The sequence below is a fragment of the Alosa pseudoharengus genome, unplaced genomic scaffold (genome assembly GCF_046254945.1).
Source record: "Alosa pseudoharengus isolate Yale_2024_CS ecotype anadromous, Long Island Sound unplaced genomic scaffold, YU_APseudo_1.1 YU_APseudo_1.1_scf_9, whole genome shotgun sequence".
Classification (NCBI taxonomy): domain Eukaryota; kingdom Metazoa; phylum Chordata; class Actinopteri; order Clupeiformes; family Clupeidae; genus Alosa; species Alosa pseudoharengus.
The window spans coordinates 35,064,112-35,091,693 of record NW_027468881.1 but is presented as its reverse complement, the minus strand read 5'-3'; the positions used below and the strand labels follow the sequence as shown (position 1 = coordinate 35,091,693).

The 27,582-nt window shown below is 43.7% G+C and overlaps 1 protein-coding gene across 6 annotated transcripts; it reads left to right on the top strand.

The window, feature by feature from the left end:
* Positions 1-6,855: 6,855 nt before the first annotated feature.
* znf740b (zinc finger protein 740b) lies at positions 6,856-14,272 on the top strand. Of its 6 annotated transcripts, XM_076275973.1 has the most exons (7): positions 6,856-6,951; positions 8,279-8,438; positions 8,840-9,085; positions 9,663-9,803; positions 9,987-10,119; positions 11,374-11,492; positions 12,010-14,272. In XM_076275973.1, exons 2-7 carry the CDS (start codon positions 8,394-8,396, stop codon positions 12,181-12,183), a joined length of 858 nt encoding a protein of 285 aa, XP_076132088.1. In that variant the 5' UTR covers positions 6,856-6,951; positions 8,279-8,393; the 3' UTR covers positions 12,184-14,272. The 6 variants fall into 6 exon arrangements, with proteins under 6 accessions (XP_076132088.1, XP_076132086.1, XP_076132084.1 ...); XM_076275971.1 differs by having other exon boundaries at positions 8,279-9,085; positions 9,999-10,119; XM_076275969.1 differs by having other exon boundaries at positions 8,279-9,085.
* Positions 14,273-27,582: the final 13,310 nt, after the last annotated feature.

The window sequence follows — 27,582 nt, the reverse complement described above, 5'->3', positions numbered from 1 at the left end:
GCATTCATTGTGTCTACACTTGAGATAAATAAGTTTGTTTTTTCTTGTATCACATACACATATATTGGTAGATGTTTTTTCTTTACCTTGACATGTTTCGACGTATACTTCCGTCTTCATCAGAAGGTCACACGGTGGAGTAGTGTGACGCGTTTTTATCAGCTGATGTTGTTACGGAGGTGTGATCCACCTGTCAGTTTTTTGACAGGTGGACCACACCTCCTGCTGTCAGTCAGCCGCCCCCCAGGACGGCACTCCAGGTATGGGAGAGCATATATGCTCCCTCATCTCTGTTCATCGTCTTTGGCTCCGCTTTCTTATTTCAATTGCCTCCTTTATCCAGCGGTGGTATCGGTTGTTCTCCTGCTTAATGACTCTGGCATGCAGGAGGTGTGGTCCACCTGTCAAAAAACTGACAGGTGGATCACACCTCCGTAACAACATCAGCTGATAAAAACGCGTCACACTACTCCACCGTGTGACCTTCTGATGAAGACGGAAGTATACGTCGAAACATGTCAAGGTAAAGAAAAAACATCTACCAATATATGTGTTTGTGATAAAAGAAAAAAACAAACTTATGGATTCTGTACTTCCTAACCAACAGACCTCAGTCTGTTAGGTTAGATAATCGCACCTCCTCAACCATCGAACACCAGTGTACTACAGGGATGTGTGCTGAGCCCTCTCCTCTACTCCCTCTTCACCTACGACTGCACACCTGTACATGGCTCTAACACCATTGTCAAGTTTGCAGATGACACTACGGTGATTGGGCTCATCAGCAATAACGATGAGACGGCCTACAGGGAGGAGGTCCAGCACCTAACATCGTGGTACACTGATAACAACCTGGCTCTCAACACCAAGAAGACCAAAGAGCTCATTGTGGACTTCAGGAAGTCTAAAGCTAGCACACACACACACCATTCTCATCAACAGGACTGAGGTGGAGCATGTCACCAGCTTCAAGTTTCTGGGTGTCCACATCTCTGAGGACCTCTCTTGGACCCTCAACACCTCTGCCCTGATCAAAAAGGCTCACCAGCGTCTCTTCTTTCTGAGGTCCATCTGTCTCCTCAGATCCTGGTGAACGTCTACCGCTGCAACATCGAGAGCATCCTCACCAACTGTGTCACAGTTTGGTATGGCAACTGCTCTGCCCACGACCGGAAAGCACTGCAGAGGGTGGTGAAAACTGCCCAACACATCACCAGTTCCTCACTCCCCTCCATCGAGGCCATCCAGGGCAAGCGATGCTTGCGTAAGGCGCGCATCATCAAAGACTGTTCTCACCCCAACCACAGACTGTTCACCCCACTCTCCTCCGGGAGGCATTACAGGTCTCTCCGCATCCGAACCAGCAGGTTCAGACGAAGCTTCTTTCCTGCGGCTGTCACCCTACTGAACTCTAGCTCTGCATCCCGGTGACATCCAACAAACTAAGCCCCCATCACCCCCTGCCCCAACCCCGCCTGATGCCTCCTTGTCTGTGCCTGTTGAGGTGTCCACGACCATGGCAACCTTGACAGGGACAACAAGGAGGCGGACATCCCCTAGCCCCCCCCCCCCACAACTGCACTACCCTATCCCACCCATCCATCTATTTATTTACAAATGTACATACTGTAATTACACTTATACTGTACATTCTACTGCTTTTCATCCTGCACATACACTTATTATTAATACTATTGTAATGTTACTGTTTCTGCACTACAATGGTACTGTTACCACACTGCACATAGTTGTACATACTGTACATATCTGTCTATATGGTTCATACTAAATATCCATATTTATTCAGTTTTTCTGTAATATATTCTGTTAATACACTGCATATCTATATTGTTCTTACTACTACTATAATGGTACCGCTACTACATTGCACATACCTGTACATGTTGTTCATACATTGTTCATATTACAGTACATAGCCATATTTATTCTGCTCTTATAAGGTAACTACTAATACACTGCACATATTTATATTTATTTTATGTTACTCTAAACCACCTTCTGCAAAACAACTGTATATACTGTCTACACTGCACTATATTTCTTGTCCTGTCTATGCACCACCTGCCTATACTGTGTATATCACATTTTTTTTTTTGCACTTCTGGTTAGACGCAAACTGCATTTTGTTGTCTCTGTACTTGTTCTCTGCACAATGACAATAAAGTTAAATCTAATCTAATTTAATCTAAAAAATGATCTGCCTCTGATTTGCCTCTTTACGGATCATGCTATGAATAGCAGCAGCAATGTCTGCATAAGTTGAGACATTGTTATTGACCTTCTGGACCAGAGACATTCCATCAATGATTGTTGCTGTATTATATTCATCTGGAAGATTATCTGATAGTGATGCAAGTTTCTGCAAATGCTTTGCAAGTGCTGCTTTAAAGGTTTTCCTTGGGGTCCCCTCAGGTGTTGCCAATGACCATGGTTAAGGTCCAAGAGGGTGACAAAAGACTTATCTCATGTCCAGTCTTTAACATGATGGTCTTGCCATGTGCCTGTATTTTCTTTTTTGACTCATGCTTTTAAATGTATTTAATTTTTGCTTTGTCAATGTATCATGGAATTTATGCTTAGGTGTATCTGACTCCAGCATCTATGTCATGATCTTTGCCTGTAGTATGAGCCTGAATCAGATCAACCCTAACCTCTTGTGTTGCTTTGCCTGCTGTAGATATGCAAATGAACTCATGTTCCTCTGAAAATGTATTGATCCAATTTCAGTTTCTGTCTCATCAGATCTAACTGTGTAGAATTTTTAAAACTGTTGTAAATGTAGATCAAGTCTTGGAAAATAGTTATTATTTATTTTCAATGGAAATGATTTTAACATCAGATGAAAGACAATTTTAAGTATGATAATAATAATAATAATAATAATAATAATAATTGTACATAATGATAACAATGTGTAAAGTATGAATATTTTCACCAACCAGTTCATCTACATCTCATTCCCACATTCTAGTCAAAAGTACAACTGAAATGTATAATGTAGATCATTTTAGCACCTGTGATGCAATTACCATCATTTCCCAACTATTAGCTGCAGCTTATACATTGATTTTGCTAAATTTCTTCAGCTATGAGGTTAATACACAGGGGCAGTTAATATGGTATATGGTTTTGTTTATTTTAACTTGCATAAAACACTGTCCTGTGGCTTATACACAATACGGCTAATACACAGGAAATTACTGTATGTATTTCATGTGCCCTGGACATTATAAAATTATAATATTTATGTTAAGCTGGGTACATGTGGTGATGTGAACTATTTTCATATGGTATTCCTTGAATGTAAAGGTAATATGTGATTGGTAATCATGATGTTTTGATCTCTTGGAATATCTCTTATGGGTAGTTTCAATAAAATACTAATTTACTGAATTTTGGGGTTTCCAAATAGTACATTTACAAATAGTAAATAGCATAGCAATGCAGACCTATGTAATCATTTGTATTTCAAGTCTCTGCTGGGAGGTAGGAGGTATAAATACATTGATTAATGAGGTAGTGGACATTTCAATTAGTGCTGTAACACGTTGTGTCTCTGAAAACGTAGATTTGCTCATTATTACACATAAATCTTGAATTTTATCAACCAACATGAAGGGCAAAATCACATAATGATTCAAAATATGTATGCCAACATAAAAACACCACATATGCATCAGTAATAATGAGGTTTGGATTATTTTCTGGGCTCTTATGAGTGGTTTAACAAAAAAAAGCCAATAGGCGGAATTTCCTTTTTTCAAATCAGAGGTCAACTTTGAAGGCCTGTACAGCCACAAAGCTACAAGATCCAACTTGCTATCATACCATTTTATACTCCAGAGATATGTAGCTTTCAGAAAAATATAGTGAGAATTTGCCCCCCCAAGTGGTAGTGACACACCCCTTTTTGGGCCTGTGGCTCATGGACTAATGGAATCAGTTAGCATATTGATGTAACTCAATGATACTTCCGTAAACTCATTAGGCGAGTTCGTCTTGCGGCAGATCTGTGCAGATCTGACTTGATGTGATGCATGCTGGGTTGAACACAATGCATACTGGGATGGATGCAATGCTTGCTGGTTAGAAATTCTGTCCGACTTCTGTCAGCCGGGGAGGGACTTACCACCGTGACACCATGTCACATGGCCTTAAAATATCGCGGGAGTCTTAGCCTGCAGACAGATCTTGTAGTTGCCTTCCACGAGCTGCACGAGCTGAAACACGCCCTCATGACGTCAGTTCAAAGACGTGATAGGGCCATTTGGGAGGAATGTCCTCATGATGATTATGACTGGAGGCTCATGCTGCTTCCTTATGTTGGAATATGCGAAAATAAACAGAAATCGAAGGGATACCTTCTTATACGTGATATCTGCAACAATGGTAGGCTAGCCTACTGAAAACGTTTGGATATTCTGTTATTTTCTGCTGTTGGCTAAATAGATAGACACACATATAAGGGAAACACTTCATATTGAATTTATGTGCTACAATGCAGGTCTGTTAACTGTATGACAACAGTGGTTTATTTAAACTACATCATAAGAATTTATTTCGTCAATCATCATGCTCATTTTAATTAGTAAGAATGAAAGTTCTGCTGTGTTTATTGCAAACAACATTCCGCGATATCTCCCGCGATGTCTCCCGCGAGTCACGTCAGGCAGACTGTAGCCTTTCTGTCCGGGATGAGCTGCCCTCTGTTGTAGCTCCTCCCGGCTAGCCTCTGAAGATCACGTTTACGTAGAAATCCAGACGAAAGTCAGACTCAGGCAAGACGAACAAGCCTATTGATGTCAGCAGAGTTCGTCTTGAACATCTCCCAGTCAACGTTGCTAAGGGCGTCCTGTAGCCTGGCTTCCGATTGGTCAGTCCAGCGCTTGACCTCCTTCGTCACTGGGGGGTCCGTCTGACTTCTCTGCTTGTACATAGGCAGTAGGAAGACAGCGGCATGATCTGATTTTCCGAAAGCTGGTAGAGACTTAGCTTTGTAACTGTTCTTGAACTGTGTGTAGCAGTGATCCAGTGTGTTGTCACCACGTGTAGGGAAGTGAATGTGTTGAATAAATTCAGGCATGAACCGGTTCAGATGTACTTGATTGAAATCACCGGCCACAATAAGATTGTACTTGAGTACAATATTTTCTTACTTTTTCCACCTCTGGTGCATAATAAGGTAAGGTGCTCTTTGTGAGTGAGCGTCATGGTGATGGTGCAAATGAGTAAGTCCAACAGTGCAACAGTGCAAGAATAAAGTCAATATATATTTATATATCTATATATATAACTATATTAAGAAAAGTGTGGCCACAGTTCGGCTGTGGCATGGGGGGAGGGGTTATGCATATGTGCTAATATAGCACGCAAACAGTGAGGCAGAAAGACAGTGGTAAAAAGTGGCTAGTGCAGACAGTATCCAAACAAGGAGGGGGTGAAGAGGCAGACAGACTATGCGGAGAAGTCTATCTCTCCTCTTCCCTTAAGTGAAGCATTGAACAGTTCAATGGCCCTGGGGACAAATTACTTCCTCAGTCTGTCTGTTGTGCTAGGCAGTGAGCGAAGTCTCCAGCTGATCAGGCTCTTCTGCTTTACAATAGTGTTGTGGAGTGGATGACACTCATTGTCCAAGATGTTGATCAGTTTGCTCAGGGTCCTTTTGTCAGATATTGAAGTGATGCACTCCAGTTCAGCTCCCACTACAGAGCCAGCCTTCCTTACCAGCCTATCAAGTCGCCCCGCATCTTTCTTCTTTGTGCTTCCTCCCCAGCATACCACTGCATAGAAGAGGACGCTGGCAACAACAGACTGGTAGAACATCCTGAGGAGCTTGCTGCACACATTGAAGGACCGAACCCTTCTCAGGAAGTACAGCCTGCTCTGCCCTTTCTTGTAGAGTGCGTCAGTGTTGGCTGACCAAGCCAGTTTATTGTCCAGGTGGAGACCCAGATACTTGTAGGTGCTTACCACCTCCACATTGACCCCATCAATGGAGACTGGTATACAGAGGCTTAAACCTGCGGAAATCCACCACCATCTTTGAAGTGTTGAGTTGAAGATGATTGAGTTTGCACTATTGCACAGTCCTCCACCAGGCTCCTGTACTCCTCCTCCTGCCCGTTCCTGATACACCCCACAATTGCAGTATCGTCAGAAAACTTCTGCATGTGGCATGATGTTGTAGCAGAAGTCAGATGTGTACAGGACTGGAGAGAGCACAGTTACCTGTGGCGCTCCGGTGCTGCTGATCACAGTGTCAGAGAGACAGTTCTTCAGACTGACGAACTGTGGTCGCTCGGTCAGGTAATCTGTAATCCAGGTTACCAGGTGAGCATCCACACCCATCTGCAAGAGCTTGTCTCCCAGTCTGAGGGGTTGGATGGTGTTAAAAGCACTTGAGAAATCAAAGAACATGATTCTCACAGCACTTTTCCCAGGTGAGAATATGTCCTGTGTAGAAGATAAGTGATGGCATCATCCACGCCCACTTTCTCCTGGTAAGCAAACTGTAACGGGTATTGATATTATCCTTAATGTAGTCTTACCATGTGATTGTTTTTATTTTATTGATTGAATTGACATTGTTATTTATTATTGCTATTCTCCTTATTATAGTTTGACCAATCTAATCTGTTCCCAGTTACATTTTAAATATTATGTTGTTTTTGTATTTGTGTTGTTTTGGGATTTGCCAAATCCCATAACCATAACCAATTTATCGATAGATGTGAACTGTCCCAACATGGCCGATGATGTTGGTCGGGTACGTGGTACGTGGGTCCATGAGTACGTCATTCTCTAGGACTGTGGTCACGTGCTACGTCTTTCCCTGGGGAGCACTTCCGGTAGCGTTTCCTGTGTTTGTAAACTGAGAAAAACTGTATGTCCGACAAGATACACTGATCGGCAAACACCAGAGACAGGAAGGTAAGTGGATGAAAATCAAGTATGAGTTAAATTGCTGTCCGACATTTCAGTTGGGACAAGTCAGATTTTACCGAACATTAATGGCAAACCTCTGACGTTTCGTCTTCGGCGGTCAACTCAACCACACGCCCTGCTGTTGTTGTGTTTGTGAGGGGGTTGGGGGGTTGCTAGCAAGCTACCATAGACTTAAAGAAATCTCATTCACCGTGTTATTATGTAGCATTGTGCGAGCTAGTTGTAACGGTACAGTCATCTGGAGTTACGTGACGCTGAAAATGTTAATTTCAGATATAAGCTTATGAAGAGAACACATGTTTTTCCAGCTGGTCTTAGTGGTCTGTTGAAAGCGTAACAACTTCTTTGATTTAATGGACGGGTTTCTTACTGTTTGACCCGCCAATGTTAGCGATAGCGATAGCGATAGCTGGTTTGAAAGGTAATGTTAGCTTGCTAACGAGCTAGTTAGCATTGTCTATTTTAAAGCTATGCTGCTGAATTGGATATTTTGAGACCACGAAAACTCATAGTTACAGTCACCTACAACTAAATCAAGTTCCCATATCTGCAGGAGGAAAAGGTGTAGTTATCGAAAATGTATTTACCTTAAATTGATTTGGTGTTGCAAGCTGTCCAGAGTGGCTAGGCTAACAAGGTTCTTAGTATTAACTTACTTTAGCCAGGATTGTTACTGCAACATTTCTCCATTTTTACACCAATATCTTTTTTAGTATTATCGTTTTATTGTTTGTTTGCTCGGATGCTGATAGATAGGTCATAGTTGCCAAATTGCTAGATCTAAACTTACGTCAATAAAGTAATTTGTCCCATTAGCTTATTCATTTTCACTTAAGACAAACACAGCCGTGTATGATCAACATCTGAATGCTGCCTACCCTAATGTCTTATTGCCAGGCCACTGTTACTTAAAGCATCGACACACAGCAATCCACCAGATATCAAATGATTCTTTTCTTTTCTGAATAAGAAATTATTTTCTGATTTTTCTGCCAACAAGTAAAGTTACTGTATGCTTATCCCCTGAAATATAGAATATGTCTTCATTCTTCATGCATTCGTTTTCGTTTTTCTGAAGCACATTTTGTACATTGCATTGCCACCCACTGTTTTCTGTTACTGTGTTTCCCTTTGGAAAATTTCAGGTACCTCCTTGAGAAGTAGGCATAGCACTGTAGGTACACTACTTGCTCAACCTACCCCCCCCCCATTCCTTTCAGTCTTGTGAGTGAAATTCTTGCCCCCCCCCCCAATCAGGAAAGAGTTGGCATATGATGGCCTTATGTCACACACCTCCCCCCTCTGTTTCCAGGCGTGAGCCCCCCGATGTGTGGGGTTTGTGAGGGTCTGTTATCACACACCCCACCATCTATCCCCACGTGACGTGTCCTCTCCCCCTAACACACGCACACACTCTCACCACGGCGATGTCACACCATCCCAACAACTCAGTCCGAGACCATATGAAATGGGTCAGTGTACTACTTCTTCTCATTGTCACAGTTTTGAGTTTGACTTTTATTTTCTGTCTGTGTCTCTCTCCCCCAACATCCATAGGTAGTTAGATTACTTGATTTCCCTTCTGCTTTCTTTAACCATCACTGCTGGTCTACCTCGTTTTGCTCTTGCTCTGTAATTGTGGATATTTATTCCTGTGTGTGGTTATTTTTTGGCTGGTGCGTGTATGTGTGCGTGTGTGTGTGTGTGTGTGTGTGTACGTGCGTGTGTGTGTGTACGTACGTGTGTGTACGTACGTGTGTGTACGTACGTGTGTGTGTGTGTACGTGTGTGTGTGTATGTGTACGTGTACGTGTGTATGTGTGCGTGCATGCGTGTTTTATGCCAATGTGTGCGCGTGGCGTTGCTATGGCAGGCTGGGTTGCTGGGCTGTGAGGCGGTGCTGTCCAGCATGGCGCTCATGCAGGCCAACTCCATGTCCGGCCACAAGAAGATGGTGACGCCGCTGGGACCCGGCCAGAGGGAGAACCAGGAGGGCCACCACAGCCACGGTCATGGACACGGCCACAGTCACGGACATGGCCACGGCCACAGCCACATGGTGCTGCCCTCTGGAGTCAGCTGCTCGCCCGTGGTGAGACAGCCGCAGAACGCAGAGCATGTATGTGCCATCGCTGCACCATCCAGCACCTCTTTGTCTGTGCTTTGAGCCTTCTCTCACACACTGCTTGTGTCTATTTCCTAGTCCTAGTGCATGTGTATTCGTATCTGGCTGATTGAGCAGTCAACATATGTCGTCTAGTTCTAACACTCTTACTCTTGAATGTTGAAAGTATTACTCGTGGATTCAGAAGTCATCTCCCAACTATCTATACTTCACTGAGCAAGTGTACTGTGACAGAATTTCAGAATTATTTTTTTTATTCTGAAACTCACACCGCACTATTATGTCATTTTAATGTTTTTATACTTTCAGAACGATGGAACTTAGCCTCTTAGATGGTAGCTTAGCTGTGTCATTTGTGGTAGGCTCTGCTGTGTTGATGTCATTTAAACAGTCGTCAGTCTAGTCAATGTCGAGACAGACTGTTTGTACACAGCTTGGACATGTTCTCAGGTTCATTTCTGCATTTGCTGGCCATTCATTCAGTGCTGCATGTCCTCACACTGACCACTCTCTCCTCATTTGTAATGTGGATGGGGCTGTGGCCTGACACCCTTTGTCTGTTTCCCCTCAGATGATCCGTAAAGACGGGGAGTTCCACTCGTCTCGATTGCTGGACGAGAAGGACATGCGCGCCAGCCAGAGCCAGAACATGCAGCCCAAGAAGAAGCACCGCAAGTCGGGCACACCCAACAAACTGCGAGAGAAACCACAGGCAAGTGCTTTCCATATAATGCAAGCATGATGTATAATTTGAGAGCAGTAGACTCTGATTTTGTGGCCCAAAAGATGTTCCATATGTTAGCAGCAGTCTGCCAGGCCATCACATTTCGCTGTACTAAGAACAAACTATCCTCAAACCTTTGCATATGAAGATTCCTAACATATCTAACTACAGTGTGTTGTTCAGATTGAGGTGCCTGACATCAGTGACGATCTAAGCAAAGTCCAGAAGAACTTCATCTGTGAACACTGCTATGGCGCTTTCCGCAGCAGCTACCACCTGAAGCGCCACATCCTCACACACACAGGTGAGATGCCGTCTCAAAATCCTAAAACAGATCTTATTCTGACTCCGTAACATCACTCTCAGACGTTAAATTTAAACTAAACTGTTTTGGAGTGTTTGCAATGGAGTCAGAGGTACCAACAGGGCAGGGGAGGAGCCCAAAGAATCCATGTTGTGACACCAAGTTGTAATAAGGTGTCCCTATCTAAAAAAAACTACAAAACGATTATGAACGGTACGTACAAGAGAGTGAGGTAACCAAAGGGAAATGGGGTGAGGGACAGCGCCCGGGGTTTGGCGGGGCTTACGGTTGACCGCTTGACCTCACTATCCTCGCCTCTGCCCTCTGCCTCATGCTTTTATTTTCCTGCTGTCGTGGTCAAAAAGACTCTGGTAAACCCTTTGGCAGAGGCCTACAGGCCCAGCACAGGATTGCGCGGTGATGTGTGCTGTTGCGCCGCAGGGTTGGTCCTTTCTGCTCCCGAACACCTTTGTATTGCACTCAACTTACCCCCTGTACTGTAAGTCAAGGGGCGGAGCAAGCACCAACTCTGTGTACATATGATATGGCAGTACTTTATAGCAATGTTTTGAATGATTACTCTCTTTTAGAGCCACTGAGTGATTTTTAAAGCATAAAAACCGATGAATTTTGTAAAACTTAGCTTCCTTTGTTGAGCATTGTGGCTTGTAGGTGACAAACCTCCACGAAAATCATCTGGCTTGTTTTGTCAGTGCAAATTATTATTTATATGTTATTTAATGAGTACTTTCAAAAACTCAGAACAGAAACTCGGTACTTTCAAAAACTTCAAAAATATGTCTTTTCAATTAAATCCATGTTTTCTGTTTATTACCGCTATTGCATGTTGTTGCTCCAAAGTAACATACTCAAATGTATCTGTTCCAAAATGTATTTTCAAAAAAATTGTTTGCAATTGCTTATTGTGCTTCATTTTAAGTAAAAAAGATATGGGCAAATATTTTTTTAATCCATTATTTCATATAGCATGCAGTAGAGGGATTTATAGGACATAGGTTTTATCACTGTTAGCCATTCCAATTTAGCAAGTGAACCACAAAGTCATTTGTTCTCGAGTCATTTAGGATGAGGCACTACATTTTGAACAACAATGCCAATCTCCTTTTTCGTCTTACCCCTGCTACTGTGTGTGTGTGTGTGTGTGTGTGTGTGTGTGTGTGTGTGTGTGTGTGTGTGTGTGTGTGTGTGTGTGTGTGTGTGTGTGTGTGTGTGTGTGTGGTGTGTGTTTTGCAGGGGAGAAGCCATTTGGGTGTGATGTGTGTGACATGCGGTTCATCCAGCGCTACCACCTGGAGAGACACAAGCGAGTTCACAGTGGCGAGAAACCCTACCAGTGCGACCGCTGCCACCAGGTGAGGCTGTGTTGTGGTGGAGGACAGACAAGCTGGCCGTCTGGCTCAAGCAGGGGACGTAGATTTCGTGTGCAATGACCCTTTATGGTCAAATCAAATGTTTTATTGCCCAGATGCACAGTAAAGCATTTGCGCAAGATGTGTTTTTTTAAACCGAAAATAAATGTAGTCCGTTTCTGTACGCCAAGGCACATTTAACACGTTTTTTTGTGTCTACTACATAATACTGTGTGTGTGTGTGTGTGTGTGTGTGTGTGTGTGTGTGTGTGTGTGTTTATGCCTGTGTATGTCATTGTATTCATACTGTATACTATGTACATATATATAGGTATATGCATTTTAATATGTATGTGTACTATGTACCAGTGTGACCGCTGCCACCAGGTGAGGCTGTGTTGTGGTGGAGGACAGACAAGCTGGCCGTCCGGCTCAAGCAGGGGACGTAGATTTCGTGTGCAATGACCATGACTTACGTTGTGTATCTTTCTCTCTCTGCCTCCATGCTTTTCCTCGGCAGAACTTCTCTCGTACGGACCGGCTGTTGCGGCACCGGCGCCTGTGTTCGGTGGGCATTGCGAAGGAGGAGAACCAGTCGTGTTGCGAGGGCCGGCCGTACTCCCAGGAGGCTCAGCCACAACACACGGCCACCTGGAGCCCCTTACAGTCCCCCAACGGGCGCCTGGCCGTCTGACCTCCAGCTCTGCACCGCCAGTCGGCCAGCCAGCTTGTCTGTCTGTCTGCGTTCCCCACCAGCCCAGCCATCTATCCATCCATCCATCCATCCATCCTGATCTGACAGCACAGGGCTGCAGGGAATTAGTCCATCAATGCCACACACACACACACACACACACACACATTCACTATCACTCACGAAGCTCTGTACACTGGAACAGACCAGGCCTGCTGACTGCGCTGGGTGAACTGGGGCAGATACACTAGACTCACATAGACTGTTGTTCTGTCAGTCTCTCCTGCCTCATATCCAGACTGAGGGACAATGGAGACTTTTCTACTTGTTGTAATGAACATCGACAAAAAGTGTTTTTCTTTCTCTAGTTTGTTACATAGTTGGTACTGAAACTAGATTTGGATGGGCTTAGTTGTGTTGTCACACCATGGCAATAATGTATTCTCTTATTAAACTGTAAGATAATGATGTTTCTGTTGGATGCTCTGTCGAAGAATGTTCCAGAGCATCCTTCAGCAGACTTATGGGAGACTCCTATGTGTCTGTGTCCTAAGACTCCGTGCATTGGACGGGTCTCTAGACACATGGGCGAAAGCCCACAGCTGCGTGATGTTCCACGACTCACCACCACAATGAGAGGAGTAAGAACCTGCTGAACGCTCAGTGTGAAAAAGTGGCCTTTTCACTGTTTTTAATCTTTTTTTCCCTCCTCCATTTCTGGTCATGTTGGTTGTGATCCATTTGCTCTTATAGAAATGTTTGTAGATCCAGTTCTCTACTGTGATTAGACACAATATTAATGTTCGATCATCATAAGTGTCGGACAGAATCTGTTTTTACATGGACCGCAACCAAGCAGTCAGTAGGCTCAGTTGACCTGCCAAGTGCCATTTCATTACTGTGTTTAGTGCTTATTCCAGCCCCAGCCCTTCAGATTACCCAGGCAACTGTGGTACCTCCATGTCTCTGCTTGTCACACAAGTCCCTGTAATTTAGGGTCATTTCTTTTTAAGGCCAGAGATCAGAAACTTGGGCTGACAAGTTGCATTTGGAACTAATTTTTCTTTTCTTTTTGTTCTTAATGTGGATGTGTCATTGGTCAAGGAAGGTGGTAAAGGCCTGGTGCTGCTGTAGGGCTACACACCTGAATCTCAAGTACGGTGTGTCAGGTTTTTTTTTTTTTTTTAAAGCACTGGATTCATGAAGCCAAAAGTAGAGGAACAGATTGTTATTTAGTACTTTTGAGTAGGTATCATCTTCCTCTTAGAGTATGGCTTTTTACTTAAGGCCAGTTGTTTCCCGGATCAGTGTTGTATTAAGAGGTCAAATTAGGTCGCTTACCAGGAGATTGGCTTTAGCTCCTTCCTCTGACCATAGGCAGTTTTTGTACCTGCTGAATTTAAGTTAATATATATATATTTTTTTAATTTTCAAAAAAAAAAGTTCTTAGGAAAGTTGTAGTATAGAATAGCAAGCGAGGATTCATTTTTTCCCCTTTCTAAATAAGTAGTTTTGCATGAAGTTTTGATCCTCTGGCCTATACCACAAAGTTTTTTTTTTAAATAAGAAAATGGGTAAACATGTGTTTTGTTAAAAAAAAAAAAAATATGCCTGTTTTATTCTTTTTTTTTTATTCGTCCTAAACAAATGAAGTTAATGATGACCCTAGAGTAGCGAGTGGAGAATTAGGGCCCAATCGATAAACTAAATAAAGTGTTTTTTTTTAAAAAAACCTTGTTGCCATTTATTTGAACATCGACATTTCTGATATTACTTGGTTTTTTGTTTAAAGACAGATTTGAGTACCAGGCTGTTGACGAATGTCACTGAATACTGATGAATAGGACTGAACATTTTAACAGTGCTCTGTCCAGTCATTGGCTGATCTAATACAAATGGAATCAATATCCAACATTCTGTCATTTACCTCACTGAGCATCCTTGACAACATTGGTTAAGTAGACATTGAGGTGAAAACAATAAACATGTCAAAGTGAGGTCCACGTTAAGGTAGAAATTATCAAAAAAAATCTCCAAAACGAATAACGATTATACAGTCATCTGTTTGTATTTTCAGCACTTTTAAAGGCACACTATGCAGGTTTTTTTTAGCTTAATATGCCAGTTTTTTTAGTTTAATTTACCTTCATTTAACATCTTCAGAGTCATTGGAATGGTTATATGACTTTTTTCGGGTTGTATGGTGGCCGTCTCGCTTCCCCCTAGCGCCTGTGAGCGGAAAAAACACCCTTGCAACGGCCGTCGGCCTCAGTATCAGGAAGTAGGCTATAACGAGTGTAACGATTTGCTTTACTGCATTCAAATACACATACACGCCAGGCACCGGCTAGAAAAAGATAGCGATGGAGTTTCTCAGACATTCGTCATGACAGACCCAGCGAAAAAGAAGCAAACACCGAGAAAACAGTAAGGAAATTGCCAATACTGCATAGTTTACCTTTAAAATCCTTGATCTGATGAGATCATAGACAGGATGAGATGAGTTCTGGCTGTAAGGCTACCAGCAGGGGGCTCAGGAGGCCATATTATGGTGTTGCTAACTGGGGATTTTGCTGTAGTTTTGTGAATTTACAGTATTTTAATATATACATTTTTATGCATCTTACTCTAATTCATCACTGACATCTGCAGACACACACAACAATACGTTTTGAGAGCTTGAGCAAAGGTATTTTCAAAATGCCTCCTCAAATTCCCCTCATTTACTGTGTTCACCACTGGATGGAGCTATATACTACAGAACTACATGTACAACAATCACTACCTCAGAACATGGTCTCATTCAGAATATATTGTGCTAATCTTAGATTACAACATTGTTTGGGTTTAGTGCATCAGACATGCAATATAATAAATAACTGACCCTGTTTCGTTTTTGTTTTTGTTGCTCAATGAGTCCTACCACTACAAGGAAGCTGGCGTCTTTCTAAAAGCAACTGCATTAGGATAGCTGGTGAAATACATCAGTAAAAGTAGCAGTGGGCTCATGGCTTTCAGATTTTGTGAGATGAAGTCGATGTCATCTTAATCAGTGAAGCATGCTCTGATGTGGGACTTAGTAAGCAATGCCGATAGGACACATAGCATGGCCACAGTGGCACCGCTATGCTCTTTCTGCCCGTGTAACTATACAACAGAGTTCGATGTCTACAGTGACATCCATAGGGTGCAGCTGTTGTCTGAGGCTTGGGGGGGTGTGGGTGTGGCGTGCAGCCCTCTCCCTCCCTCGGCCAGCGGTGTGATTTACAGGGCCCCCGGGCCTGCGGCACTTAGCTCCGGCTCTCCTGGAGTGGAGGAGGAACGCTGAAGAGAGGAGCAGACGCCTCTCATTCTCCATCACCCACGCTGGGAACGCCAGAATCAGCAAATGCATGGCTCTACTCTGACCTGCTGAGCCAGCCTCACCCAGCCAAACTGTTCAGAGCAAAGGAATATATGACTGGATATCTTCTTTAGCTTGTGTCTTTAGCTAGTAAGGCTGTGCCGTAGGTCATTTTGTGACCCTCACGAGAGAAAAACATCATAGCCCACCCTGCCGCCAGGTCTTTGTTTCGCGGCTCCGTCTCTCCAGGAGTGGTCCAGGGGTGTCTCTCGCCTTAATGTTTAATTAATTAATTCATCAGCCCCCCTCCTGGAACGCATGGGTGTGGCAGTCTCCATCTGTCACTGTGCTGACAGCATACCTCTCTGTGTTAATTAGCAGTGATATTTAAGCGAGCCGAGGTGTTCCAGGCCCGTCAGCATGTCAGAGCTCATTAAAATTTCAGGCTGTCCTTCTGCCCTCCCCACACACAGCTGTGAGGAGCTTCTCCCTCCAACACACACACTGAAATAACACACAGTGGAATAGTTCCAATGAAATGTTAATAGAGTTCTGACAACATGAAATACCTTTGTAATGAGGGTTGTGTATTTCTTTCCAAAATGGATGGACGAGAGCAGCTTAAAATGTGTTTTATTATTTGTTGTTTATTATGCATGTGTGAAATCTGACATTGAAATAATACCAATTATCCAAAATAGTGACAGAAGACACATGTAAAGTCATCATTTTTTGGACCTGAACTCTAAATCTAATAACAAGGGTTTTGTATCAAATATTATGACGTTACATTATGGACAACATATATCACACACGAATGTTGAAGAATCTTGAGGCTTTGCCTTTAACTACATAGTAGAGGTCATGATGTGCCCTTACAACACTGAAACTTAGATATTTGAAGTTCATTTGCAGGGAAATGTGGCTTCAAAAGCACTATGTAATGTCAATCACACCATTATTCTAATATTTAAAGGTGCTAAACATAATCATTGAGTGCGTGGGCTTTAATATGATAGCATGCGGTGGGTGCGTTCCCTGGGAAGACACAGGAAAAAAGGACAGTTACTGCAAATGGGTGCCATTTTGTGAGAGAGCGTCTCACAGAATTAGACTAATGGGCAAAATGTCTTCCAATACGACGTGCAAAATTAATCAGCTGAAAAAGGCTTTATTATAGCTGTCCTAGGATTATCTAATACTGCTTGACAAAACATAACTGCAAATTAACACAGGAAGTGATTCCAATTTCTGCTTAATTAAGATAAAAGATAAATCACAAAATCCCATTTATATTAGCTGACTGTATTCAATAAAATATTTACTCATATCCATAATCGTTCTCATCTTACATTAATCACCTTACTATATTTAATCACTGTGATTAGAGTTAGATTAAGACAAGGGAAAAATTGAGAGATTCAATTATGTGATTGTTGTGAGTTTTTCAGAAAGTCCACCTGGGTTTCATGCATTCCATGTGCATGTGCACTCTAATGCTACTTACACATTACGATTGGCAAATAAATGAGAAATGAATATCATTTTAAACATCACATTCTTCAGTAGCCTATTTCGGAAAACCTTTGTTAATGTATAGATCATTTATCATCTGACAAGTTAACACACATTTCCAAATCCAATGCACCTATGAAAAACAAGTAATTGAAATGTTGCATAATGCTAATAGTGAATGCTAATGTTAATTCTGGCCTAGATATGAAACATTCTGTCTGATACTTCTGCAAAGTTTTGTGACATGCTTTTCTGCTGATGCCCTCCTTTTCCACCACACTTTGATAAATGTATGTCTCCGTCAACAGTCCAAGACAACAGACAGCACTTTGTCTGCTCAAACAGCTCTGATGAAGATTAATTAGCTGCTGTTGCTTATTCCCTCTCCGTTGCATCTCCCAAAGCTACTGCTTGTAAAGCTCTACTGCACTGACAGGAACCTGGGAATCACAACCATGTGTGGTGACCTACTTTAGCAACGTATCCAAACAAATCATCCATATTCAAGAAGACCTGGGGACAGCTGTGTGGAGTTTCACCATGTTTTCTCTCACTAATCACTTAACTCTGCCTCACAGAGCGATGCAAAAAACTTTTCTTCCTTCAAATCTCCTTTGTTGGTTAAAAAATTATGCAGAAAACACATAAACACGCCGGACTGCTCATTTAAGGCCCTCATTCGGCAAAGGCCCCAAAACAAACTTGTAAAGACCATATCAAAGACCATATCACCTACATGTAAAAACAACATGTAGTCAGTATGAACAAGTCTGGCCTACACTAAGAACACACTGAGTTCTCCATGTTTCCTAATACTCAGTGGTAGAGTGTGAGTGTGTGTGTGTGTGTGTGTGTGTGTGTGTGTGCGTGTGTGTGTGTGTGTGTATGTGCATTTGTGACTGTCCCTGTCTTGTGGAGAGAGGGGGGGACACCCACACACAGAGGCAGGCAGGCACGGGTTAGCCAGCACCTCATTGTTAAGATTTATCTGGCTCGAGAGTCATCCACATTCCCCTTGACAGGATGGACACCCTGAGCGGCCTGCTGTGGGTACGTAAAAATCACTCTCCAGCGGCGACGTGTTTAGCCTCGACAGATACATTAACATGCGGTGGCCCCGTGCCATCCCATCAATCTGGGGCTCGTTGGGCGCCGTGCGTCTCCCTCCGCTCCAGCGCTCCCACCTCCAGAGAGAGACGGCTGACAGGGCCGGGACCGGCTCCCCTCTGCCCCAGGCTGGGACCCCAGAGGAGCCCCTCCACACCCCAGGGGTCACAGGCCCCAAAAGGGGGACTTCTAAATCCACTCTGAGCCCCGACAGCAGCAACAACAAGGCCTGTAGCCTGGAGGGTCACTCTGAAGGTTTGAGCAGAGAAAGTCATTCCAAGGGCCTGTCCTCAGGGGCAGGAGCAAGAAAGACGCATTATGGGATGGGTGACTATTTTTGTGCAATACATAATATATGAAAACAATTGGCTACTTTACACTTATATTTTTATATGTCTACTGATTACAGCGACTAGGCGCCTACCAGGTTCTTCTCCATTTCAAAGTAATGACTTGGCACAGGGTAGTTTGGCACATGGCAAGCTGGCCAACTTGAAAGCACTAAGGTGTAATTTCATATTCATAAATGTCCCTGCCTAACTACAAATAGACGGAACAAATTAGTAATATTAAACACACTAAGTGACTTATATTGACACATAAAAACTGCATTTATATTGATGCTCTTTAACTACATGGTGTGTAGATGTGGAATACCCCACAGTGTTTTGATTCTTTGGATATTTCTCTCTTGCTCTCTCTCTCTCTCTCTCTCTCTCTCTCTCGCACACACAAACACACACACACACACACCCTCCTGCGACTCAGGGGCGAGGGCGTGTACTGCTGGCAAGTTCACTCAGGAGTTAACATACCAGCACTCGCGTAAACAGCTTATTACCTTTTTCAAGATGTTACCCAATCATACCCCACTGAGCAGGAGAGAGAATTTGGCATGACTCCCACCCCTCTCCTCTGCTCTCTTCTCCTCTCCTTTCCTTTCCTCTCCTCTACTCTCCTCTGCATTCCTCTGCTCTCCTCTCCTCTGCTTTCCTCTCTTCTCCTCTCCTCTCCTCTCCTCTGCTCTTCTCTCCTCTCCTCTCCACTCCTCTCCTCTGCTCTCCTCTCTCCTCTACTCTCCTCTCCTCTCCTCTCCTCTGCTCTTCTCTCCTCTGCATTCCACTCCTCCCCTCTCCTCTCCACTCCTCTCCTCTCCTCTCCTCTCCACTCCTCTCCTCTGCTCTCCTCTCTCCTCTACTCTCCTCTGCTCTCCTCTCCTCTCCTCTGCTTTCTCCCTCTCCTGTCTCTCCTTTGGCTATTTTCCGCTCAAGCACCACAAGCAGAGTAGAGCAGAATGGCCAAGAGGCGAGATGGGAATTTGATGTTGGTCGGCTGCATGAAGTATGAAGCCTTGAGCTTTGACAGACAGGGTCGTCCCTGCTATTTACCCTTAGAGATTTCCATGGGTCACGGCCATTACAGGAGTGCATGTGTGCTCCTTTTTTTTGATCCCCCATGGATAGGCTGTCACACCGATCGTCAGATAGGCATTTAGATGAATGAGGACAGAGAGGGAGGAGGTGCCTGGGGATGTCGAGAGTGGACCTACCGAAAGTGACTTTGGCAGTTTTGCTGCTGTTGATCAGCTTTTGTGATAACGTGATTTATCCATAACGTCTCTCTTGATGTATTATAGGTCACACATGGTACCACTTCATCTATCAGCAGACCCGTGGAGGGTGGTGAAGGAGCACTGGGGTATCCACTTAGGGAGCAGCATACTTTCAATGACCTGAGACTGAACTGCATGCGTTTACTGTGTATGGTTAACGTATGCTTTGGCTGGACTTTTGAGGAAGACTCATTTGGGTTTCAAGAGCAGTGTTCAAGAACAAGAGATTGAATGCATTAACAGTGTTGTTAATGTGACCCTGAGAATTCTCAAAGTCACCACCACACGAGGTGATGATATTTTATGAGGAGAAAATTTTGACGATCGGCTCTGTTGATGACACACTGAGGATTACACACCCATAGACAGTGGGACACAAACGGGACACACACACACACAGTTTTAATGGGACTGCAAACTAATTGCACACTGCAGTTTGTTGAAGTACCGTCCTTTAGCCCACCTTCAGCATGACAAAGACTGTCAAAAAAAGAAGAGTGTTATACCATACAAGCAAAATCATGAATACAATAACACTAAGGGCACATTTAGCTAAAGAATAAACAAATGTCACATGCATCAGTGCCTGCTAATTGTCACGGAATGACATTTTTCAAAGAATAATGTTCTATGGTATGTCAAGGATGCTTTAGCAAGCTCAAGAAAAACGTGTGTAACACTTTCATGGCATTTAACATGACCATACTTGAGATTCTTTGGTGCAGTTGAGGGAGCTGGGAGCATGTGGAAGGCTGCATCAATGTGAAGCATGTGCCTGCAGTCAGCTGATAAAAAGTCCAAGTTTGACAGGGGAACGAAGTCTTGAGAAGGCCTGCAGGCAGCTCAAGCTCTCAGTAAACTGAGAAGGGCTTTGGCTCCAGTGTCCAGTGTCCAGAGTCCAGTCCCACCTCCCATATTTATCCCCAGTAAACGGTGTGCAGACAGGGTGACCAGATGCAAACACTGCACCCTGTTCGGAGACTTTCGCAAAATTTTGCAATGTTTGCACAGAGAGGGAAGTTGTCGAGGGTGTATTATTTTACAAAAATGAATTAGGTACGAACACATTCCACAAAAGATTAAATGAGTTCAGTGTGAGAGAAAATGAGCTGTGCTTTAAATCTTTCACCCTCCCTTGCAGCCTCTCTCTCTCACACTCTCCCTCTCTCTCTCTCTCTTTTTCTCTCTCTCTGTCTCCTGTCTCACATGACGTCAGGGGTTCGGAGTGGGGCCTCCTCTGCCCTACCCAGAGGAGGTTTTTACGATTGCAACCTGACACCATATCTGTGTCCTGTAAGCGACAGAGCTGTAACTCAACATCAAAGGCAGCAGGCATCAAATCACAGCGCGGCCATAAATTTACCTGTCAAGCCTGGGCCAATGAGAAGGCGACATTAAATCACGGCTGTCAAGCTGGCGGCCAATGGTGGGACGCTGGCGGTAAATCTGTCAGGGGGGTGCGTATGTTAATGGCTGATGTGGTACGCTTGGGGAATCCACAGGGAGGGTGAACAGGGGATGAACAGGGTGGAGGAGAATATGGGAGAGAGGGGTATGCTAGTATTAACCGTTTCTTCTTGCCATATTTCGTGGTGCCCAAGAATAAAGCCACTTCAGAGGCCTTTCCAAGACACTGTAACTACACAGTGTCAACAGACAGATGCCTTTCAGAGTTCAACAAGACCGAAAAAACGACCACAGCACTGTGAGGAAACCTCCCCCCCCCCCCCCCCCCAACACACACACACACACACACACACACACACACACAGGACTGCATTCAAACTGAATAACATCAAGAAACAACAGCCATAAAGCTTTACAGCCACCACTGAAATCTGGTGTAGAGTGTCCACAGAGGACATGAATTATGAGGGCGCAATTTCACTGGAAAATAAATAAATAACTGCATAAATAAATGAAATAGTGTCACCAGTAGCCCAAATCTCTGGGTAATAGCTCTAATGGAGGGCGGTCATGAACCAGCCGGTGGTTAAATGTCTGACTGAGTTTTCTCATCTGATTTTCTCTCGATTTCTGATGCATCTTCTAAAGATGTTATATAGTAGCAGCATGCTATCACACATTAGGGTGTGGATGTGCTAACCTAGCTCACAGTGCTAAAGAGGAGAAAGAGAACAGAGTGGCTACATCCTTTGCATGCAATCCATAGAAAATCCCCCACATTCAGGGATATTCCAGGACATTCTGCAGCCCACGAGAGTCATAGCATTGCACAGACTCCCTGCAAAAACAGTGTGGTTGGAAGTGTGGAGACAGCTAAGGTCAGACGTAAAAACAGTACAGTTCAGTGGGTTAGCGAAGAAAACATTTTCTGGCATGTCAAGGAGCCAGGCTGATTAAAGTTGCATGGATTTATGGATTCTTCAGACCTAATTCATGTAATGAGCAAACACTAAACTGTTTAGTGGGGAGGCCCAAACTAAAGATAAGCCAACAAAATAGGTTTTTAGAAATATATAAGCCACCAGTACTCCACCACAGTGTTTGAGTTATACTGACTATGACTCAGTACTGGTATGAGCAAATTATTGTTAAAAGGTCAAGAAAATACAGAGAATATCATGATCTCTCAATAGACCTTTGATTATCTCAGTAATACTATCAAAATACAAGCACAGAATTGCAAAATTGGGACGTTTGTTTACTTATTTCATATGTATACTCATTGTTATGTGGAACAGACTTTACTGATTTGACAAATGACAGGAGGCAGAAAGAATGAAAATGCTGATGATTTTGGCCCACTTGGCAAGTAACTGAGGCCCAAATCATTTTCTATCCATAGACTCCATAAACACCAGCCAGGCACGCGAGCCCAGCCATAAACCACATCAGCTCACTGAGACAGAGGGAGAGAGGGGGAGAGAGATGGGGGGGGGGAGGCCCCCTCAGGGACAGCTTCCATTGCTCATTTATTAGAAGTGTATGGGTCTACAGCCCCAAAATACTTGTTATCACCCAGGACGCTTGCACAGCTCTGTGTCATTGTGAGCCACTATGATTGAAAGACTGCTAGAATTGATCACTTGCATTGTCACAACAATTTCAGATGCTCTGTCAGTTGTTCCCTGGAATACTGGCTGAATTCAAATGGTAATGTGATGGTGGCAGGGCTCTGTGTGATACTGCTAAATATGACCATTTATTTCTGCATGAGTAAGCCTGATCTGTGCAGCCAGCACATATACATGCGAAGCGTCAGGCTTTTTCACCCACCCTTGTCTCTCTGTGATAAGCCTTAGCTATTGGTGGAGGAGACATCAAGACTAAGATTGCAGATGATGGTAATTTATTGAGTCTGACTCTTGCATGCACTCTCCCCCTCTCCCTGTGTCTGACACGCGTGCACACATATATACACACACACATACACACACACACACACACACACACTTATGCACACACACACACACACACACACACACACACTCTCTCTCTCCCACACTCACACACTCACTCACACACACACACACACACACACACACACACACACACACACACACACACACTACTTCATGTACGCATCTATCAATTACAGGCCCCTGGCCCACACGCCTCTGACAACTTTACGGCATGTTATGTACAGCATGTCAAGCTATGGCGTTTCAGACCATTATACTCGTTCCTGTATAATTAATATAAATTACCACTCAGGACCTTTTATGGCGGTGCCACTGTAATTAGTGGATGAAATCGAGTCATTGGCCGCCTGAAGGTGCTGCTGGGTAATCCAGATGAAAAAGTGTGCGGGTGACAGGCAAAGCATCCTGGGAAAGGATTCTCACATAAGAGTGGAGGTGGGGGTGGGGGAAAGGGAGTGGGTTGTGTGTGTGTGTGTGTGTGTGTGTGTGTGTGTGTGTTGGGGGTGGGGGGTTGGTTGGTGGCGGCGATTTAAACCCCCTCCACTAAAATACATATTGTGAAATCTAATCAAATACTCCCACTGCTGGGTAGGGTAACCATCTTCCTTCCTTTCTCTCTCTCTCTCTCTCTCTCCTCGTGCACCCCCCATCCATCCTCTCTGACCTTCATGGCTGCTCTGCTGCTGCCGCCGCTGCTTGGAGGCACACAAAGGAGGAGCGGACAAATCAATAGGCTCAGGGGTCTTTGGCAGAGCACAACAGAAGCCATGGCCCTGAGCAGTGCTCCATTGCTTAGAGCTAAAGGAAGACTTTAATACCGTTGATAATAAAAGCTATAAAGCAAAGTTCCTCCTGCACACATGCATACACATACAAATGCACACACTTGATATTGCGTGCCAAGAACGTTGTTCTAAAGAACATGTCAGTTGGGAGCAGGTCAACTGATTTATTAAATGAATGAACACACTGGTATTGAAACTGGCACAAAGAGAGGAAGAGAGCAAGAGAGAGTGAGACCGACACACACACACACATACACACGCACGCACGCAAAGAGAATGAGGGGATAGGTTACATGGGCAGCCCACACAAACCTGTCCACATATCATGTTTTTATGACAGGAGTACTTAACTGAATTGGCTAAATAAATTAAGTGCTGAGGCCCTGCTCTCTTTGCACTGCAGATAATACACTGAGTAGCTGGACTGCATGGAAGAATGCGTGGGGGGGGGACCACACCACACCTCTCTCTTCCTCCCTCTCTCTCCCAGACCCAGAGATGTGTTGCTGCTAGGGGTGTGCACGCTCATGAATCTCTCCTTCATTGATCTGGGACTCAATCAGCCCAGCATCAACCATCCTCTCTCTCTATCTCTCTCTCCCTTTTTCACGAGCACATGGTCACTGTTAGAAGACAGGGCAAGGAGAGTAGAGTAGACTAATGAGCTTCTCACATCTCTGGCTGGGGTGGTGCCTGTCTTTGTGTCTGTGCAAACTAGATACTTCAGGCCTTCCACACCCACACCTTGTCTTAGACATATTGATTAAAAAACACCACAATGGCATCCCACACTCAATGTAGGTATGATGGCTCATTATCATAATTACATTGTGACTTTAAAAACCATTGAAGACTATTTGACACCAAAAGTGACACTTGACACTTTGACACTTGCACATGCAGATTAGAAGAGCGGTACCATGTGCCACTACCTAACCTGTATTGCAGATGCTGAAGCAGAGGTGTATATCAACCTTTTATGAGCCGTGCCCATCAAAGCATCTAGGATGATGAAATACAGATTTCCGGATCATTCTCTCCGTAGGCGTTGTTCATTAGCATAGATATGGCCGAGGGGACGAATGCGCTGGAGAGGGAAGCATCATGGGAGGAGTAAGGTGGAGGTGGGTGGGGATACACATGGAGACACAACACAGCTCACCAAGGGACTCATAGCCAGGATAATAACCTTCAGAAAAGCTTGAAAACAACCTCACACGTGTGGCTTTTTAGATGCGATTTTTGGAAAGTGTATTACAAACTCACTCCTGTGTATCAATGTTCCTATGTCTCTATTGGAGGGAGCTTAAGACCACGGTCTAAGCTCAATTGAGTCAATGAAAAGTCACTGCTGGGGCTGTTCATTTTAAAACGTATACCTGCAACTGACTGAATCTGGTACCAAATGTGTTTCACTGGTCAGTTTGATCAGCACCATCCTGCCTTTCTCCACTCGTCTAGTCTGACTCCTGCTAGTTCCAGTTTTTATCACCAGAATCTATTAATAGTTCTGTCCATTTGAGGCATGGGTATGTTGAAATAACCACTGTGTGTGTTTCTTAATGGTTGTCAGGCACAAATGATCTCACCAATGCTTCCAAGTCTTGCCAGCAGATGGAGCCCCAGTCACTCCTCTGAGTCTCCCACTCACCCTACTGCCTGCTTGACTACATCCTCTACCCCAGGGGTCTCAAACACCCGGCCCGCGGGCCAAATCCGGCCCGCGTCCTGCCCAATTCCGGCCCGCGACGTATGACAAAATAATAATATAATCCGGCCCTTGAGGCTATTAATTGCAACAAACAACGATACTGATTAAAATAGACGATAGATCCAGGTACGGTGACAAATCTCATTTGTAGGCCTACTCTGCTCCACTATGTGCAAGACATCCAGAGCTTGATTCAAACCCAAAATCGCTGCGCAAAGTTTTCAGGAAATACTTGTATTACACGCGAGAAACACAAAGACGTGCATTTGTAATGACGCGGAAGCGATGCAGGCCATAGTGTTGCAGAAATTGAAGCAGAAATTAAGCAGAAATAGGCCTACACCAAATGTTGAAAAACGTTCACGTGTGATGAAGTCTTAGGTAAGCTATGTTATTCACCTATTCTAATTCTGAAGGAGAATATCCTTTTGGAGATTATGATCGATCGTCTATGACAGTGATAGTCACGGTGCGTCTGTGAATGGAGGTGCGTGTATACAAGGTGTCCACTAAGCATACCATGCTTGTTTCGACCCCCTACCCAACATAGCTTGATGATAGTGTCCGTAATGGATGTGGTACAGACAGCAGGGCTAGTAGAAATAGGGCTCTAAAGAACTACAAAGTCACCCGCAATATGATGCGAACTTCTGGGTACTGCAGATTACCCGCGATAGGAACTGTTTGACCAGAATACTTTATTGTAGGCCTATATTGTAGTAATCTATTACTAAACCACAACATCTTACGTGTTGGTATACATCTTAGGTGTTTTCCTGTTAATTTGTTATGTGGGTAATATGAAAAAAAGGAAAGTAAACCTGCTTAAATATGTTCATCCAGTATTTACTGAAAGGTGCATAATTTGAGGTGCTTGCCATCCAGTGACAAATTAGATGGGTAAATTTACCCCCTTCATAAACTTTTGTTTTACTCAAAGATTTTTACATTTACAGTAGGACTTTATCTCTGACCACTTTTAAGCCATAGCCTTTTGAAATTTTGATATAAAAATCCAAGGGTGTTGCTTTTTTTTAACCCTGATGCCTAGTTTGCCAGGTTTAAAAAAGTTATGAGAGGAAATATTGTTATTTGGTGTGAAACACACACACATACCTGTTTTTATGTTTTTCATTTATTTTATAATTTGTATTAATATTTATTTTTATCATTATTTTATTTATAAGCTAAGGTTGCTAGCACAGGTATCTAAAACTAGATAAAAACACTTGCACTTTCTGTTTGCAAAGAACATTGCATTTTCAGAAATAGCCGGCCCTCCAATCAGATGACGTTGGCAGAATTGGCCCCCAGCTCATTTGAGTTTGAGACCCCTGCTCTACCCTGTATTAGGCCACGTTGGAAGAAAGGATTGGTTATGTTACTAGTGCGCACTATATTCTGAATTAATATCTGGAGTATTCCAATGGCAAATGTTTATCTAAGAATAATTGCTATAGGAAGCAATACTGGAGCATCTCACGTTGTCTATCCAATTGAACAAAATGAAAATTGCATTGCATTAACTAGCTACTAGAGGGCAGACACGAGTCTTGTGCTTAGACACACGTCTGGAAGAGTAGCAATAAATGCAATGAAAGTTCAATAAAAGGCAATTAAGTAAATCAATAACAAAAACATCTAATGACATACTTCTTTTTTAACCCTATAGCGTAAACAAGCTTTCTGTGTGAAATGCAGTGTGCACTATTTATTTTCCCACCCTGTCTAAGTAAAGCCAAGTGGCACTGCTGGTGAGCTACAGGCACAGCGCTGATGCATCATGGGAAGTGAGGGGGGGGGGGGGGGGGGGGGCTGCATGAGACTCTCAGGGTTGATTCCGTTAAATGACCAAGCCAACGGAACTAGCAAAGACAAAGATCTTCAGATAGAGGGTTAGCATTGTCATGCTGTTGCAAAAAATAGAGGAAACGGCAAAC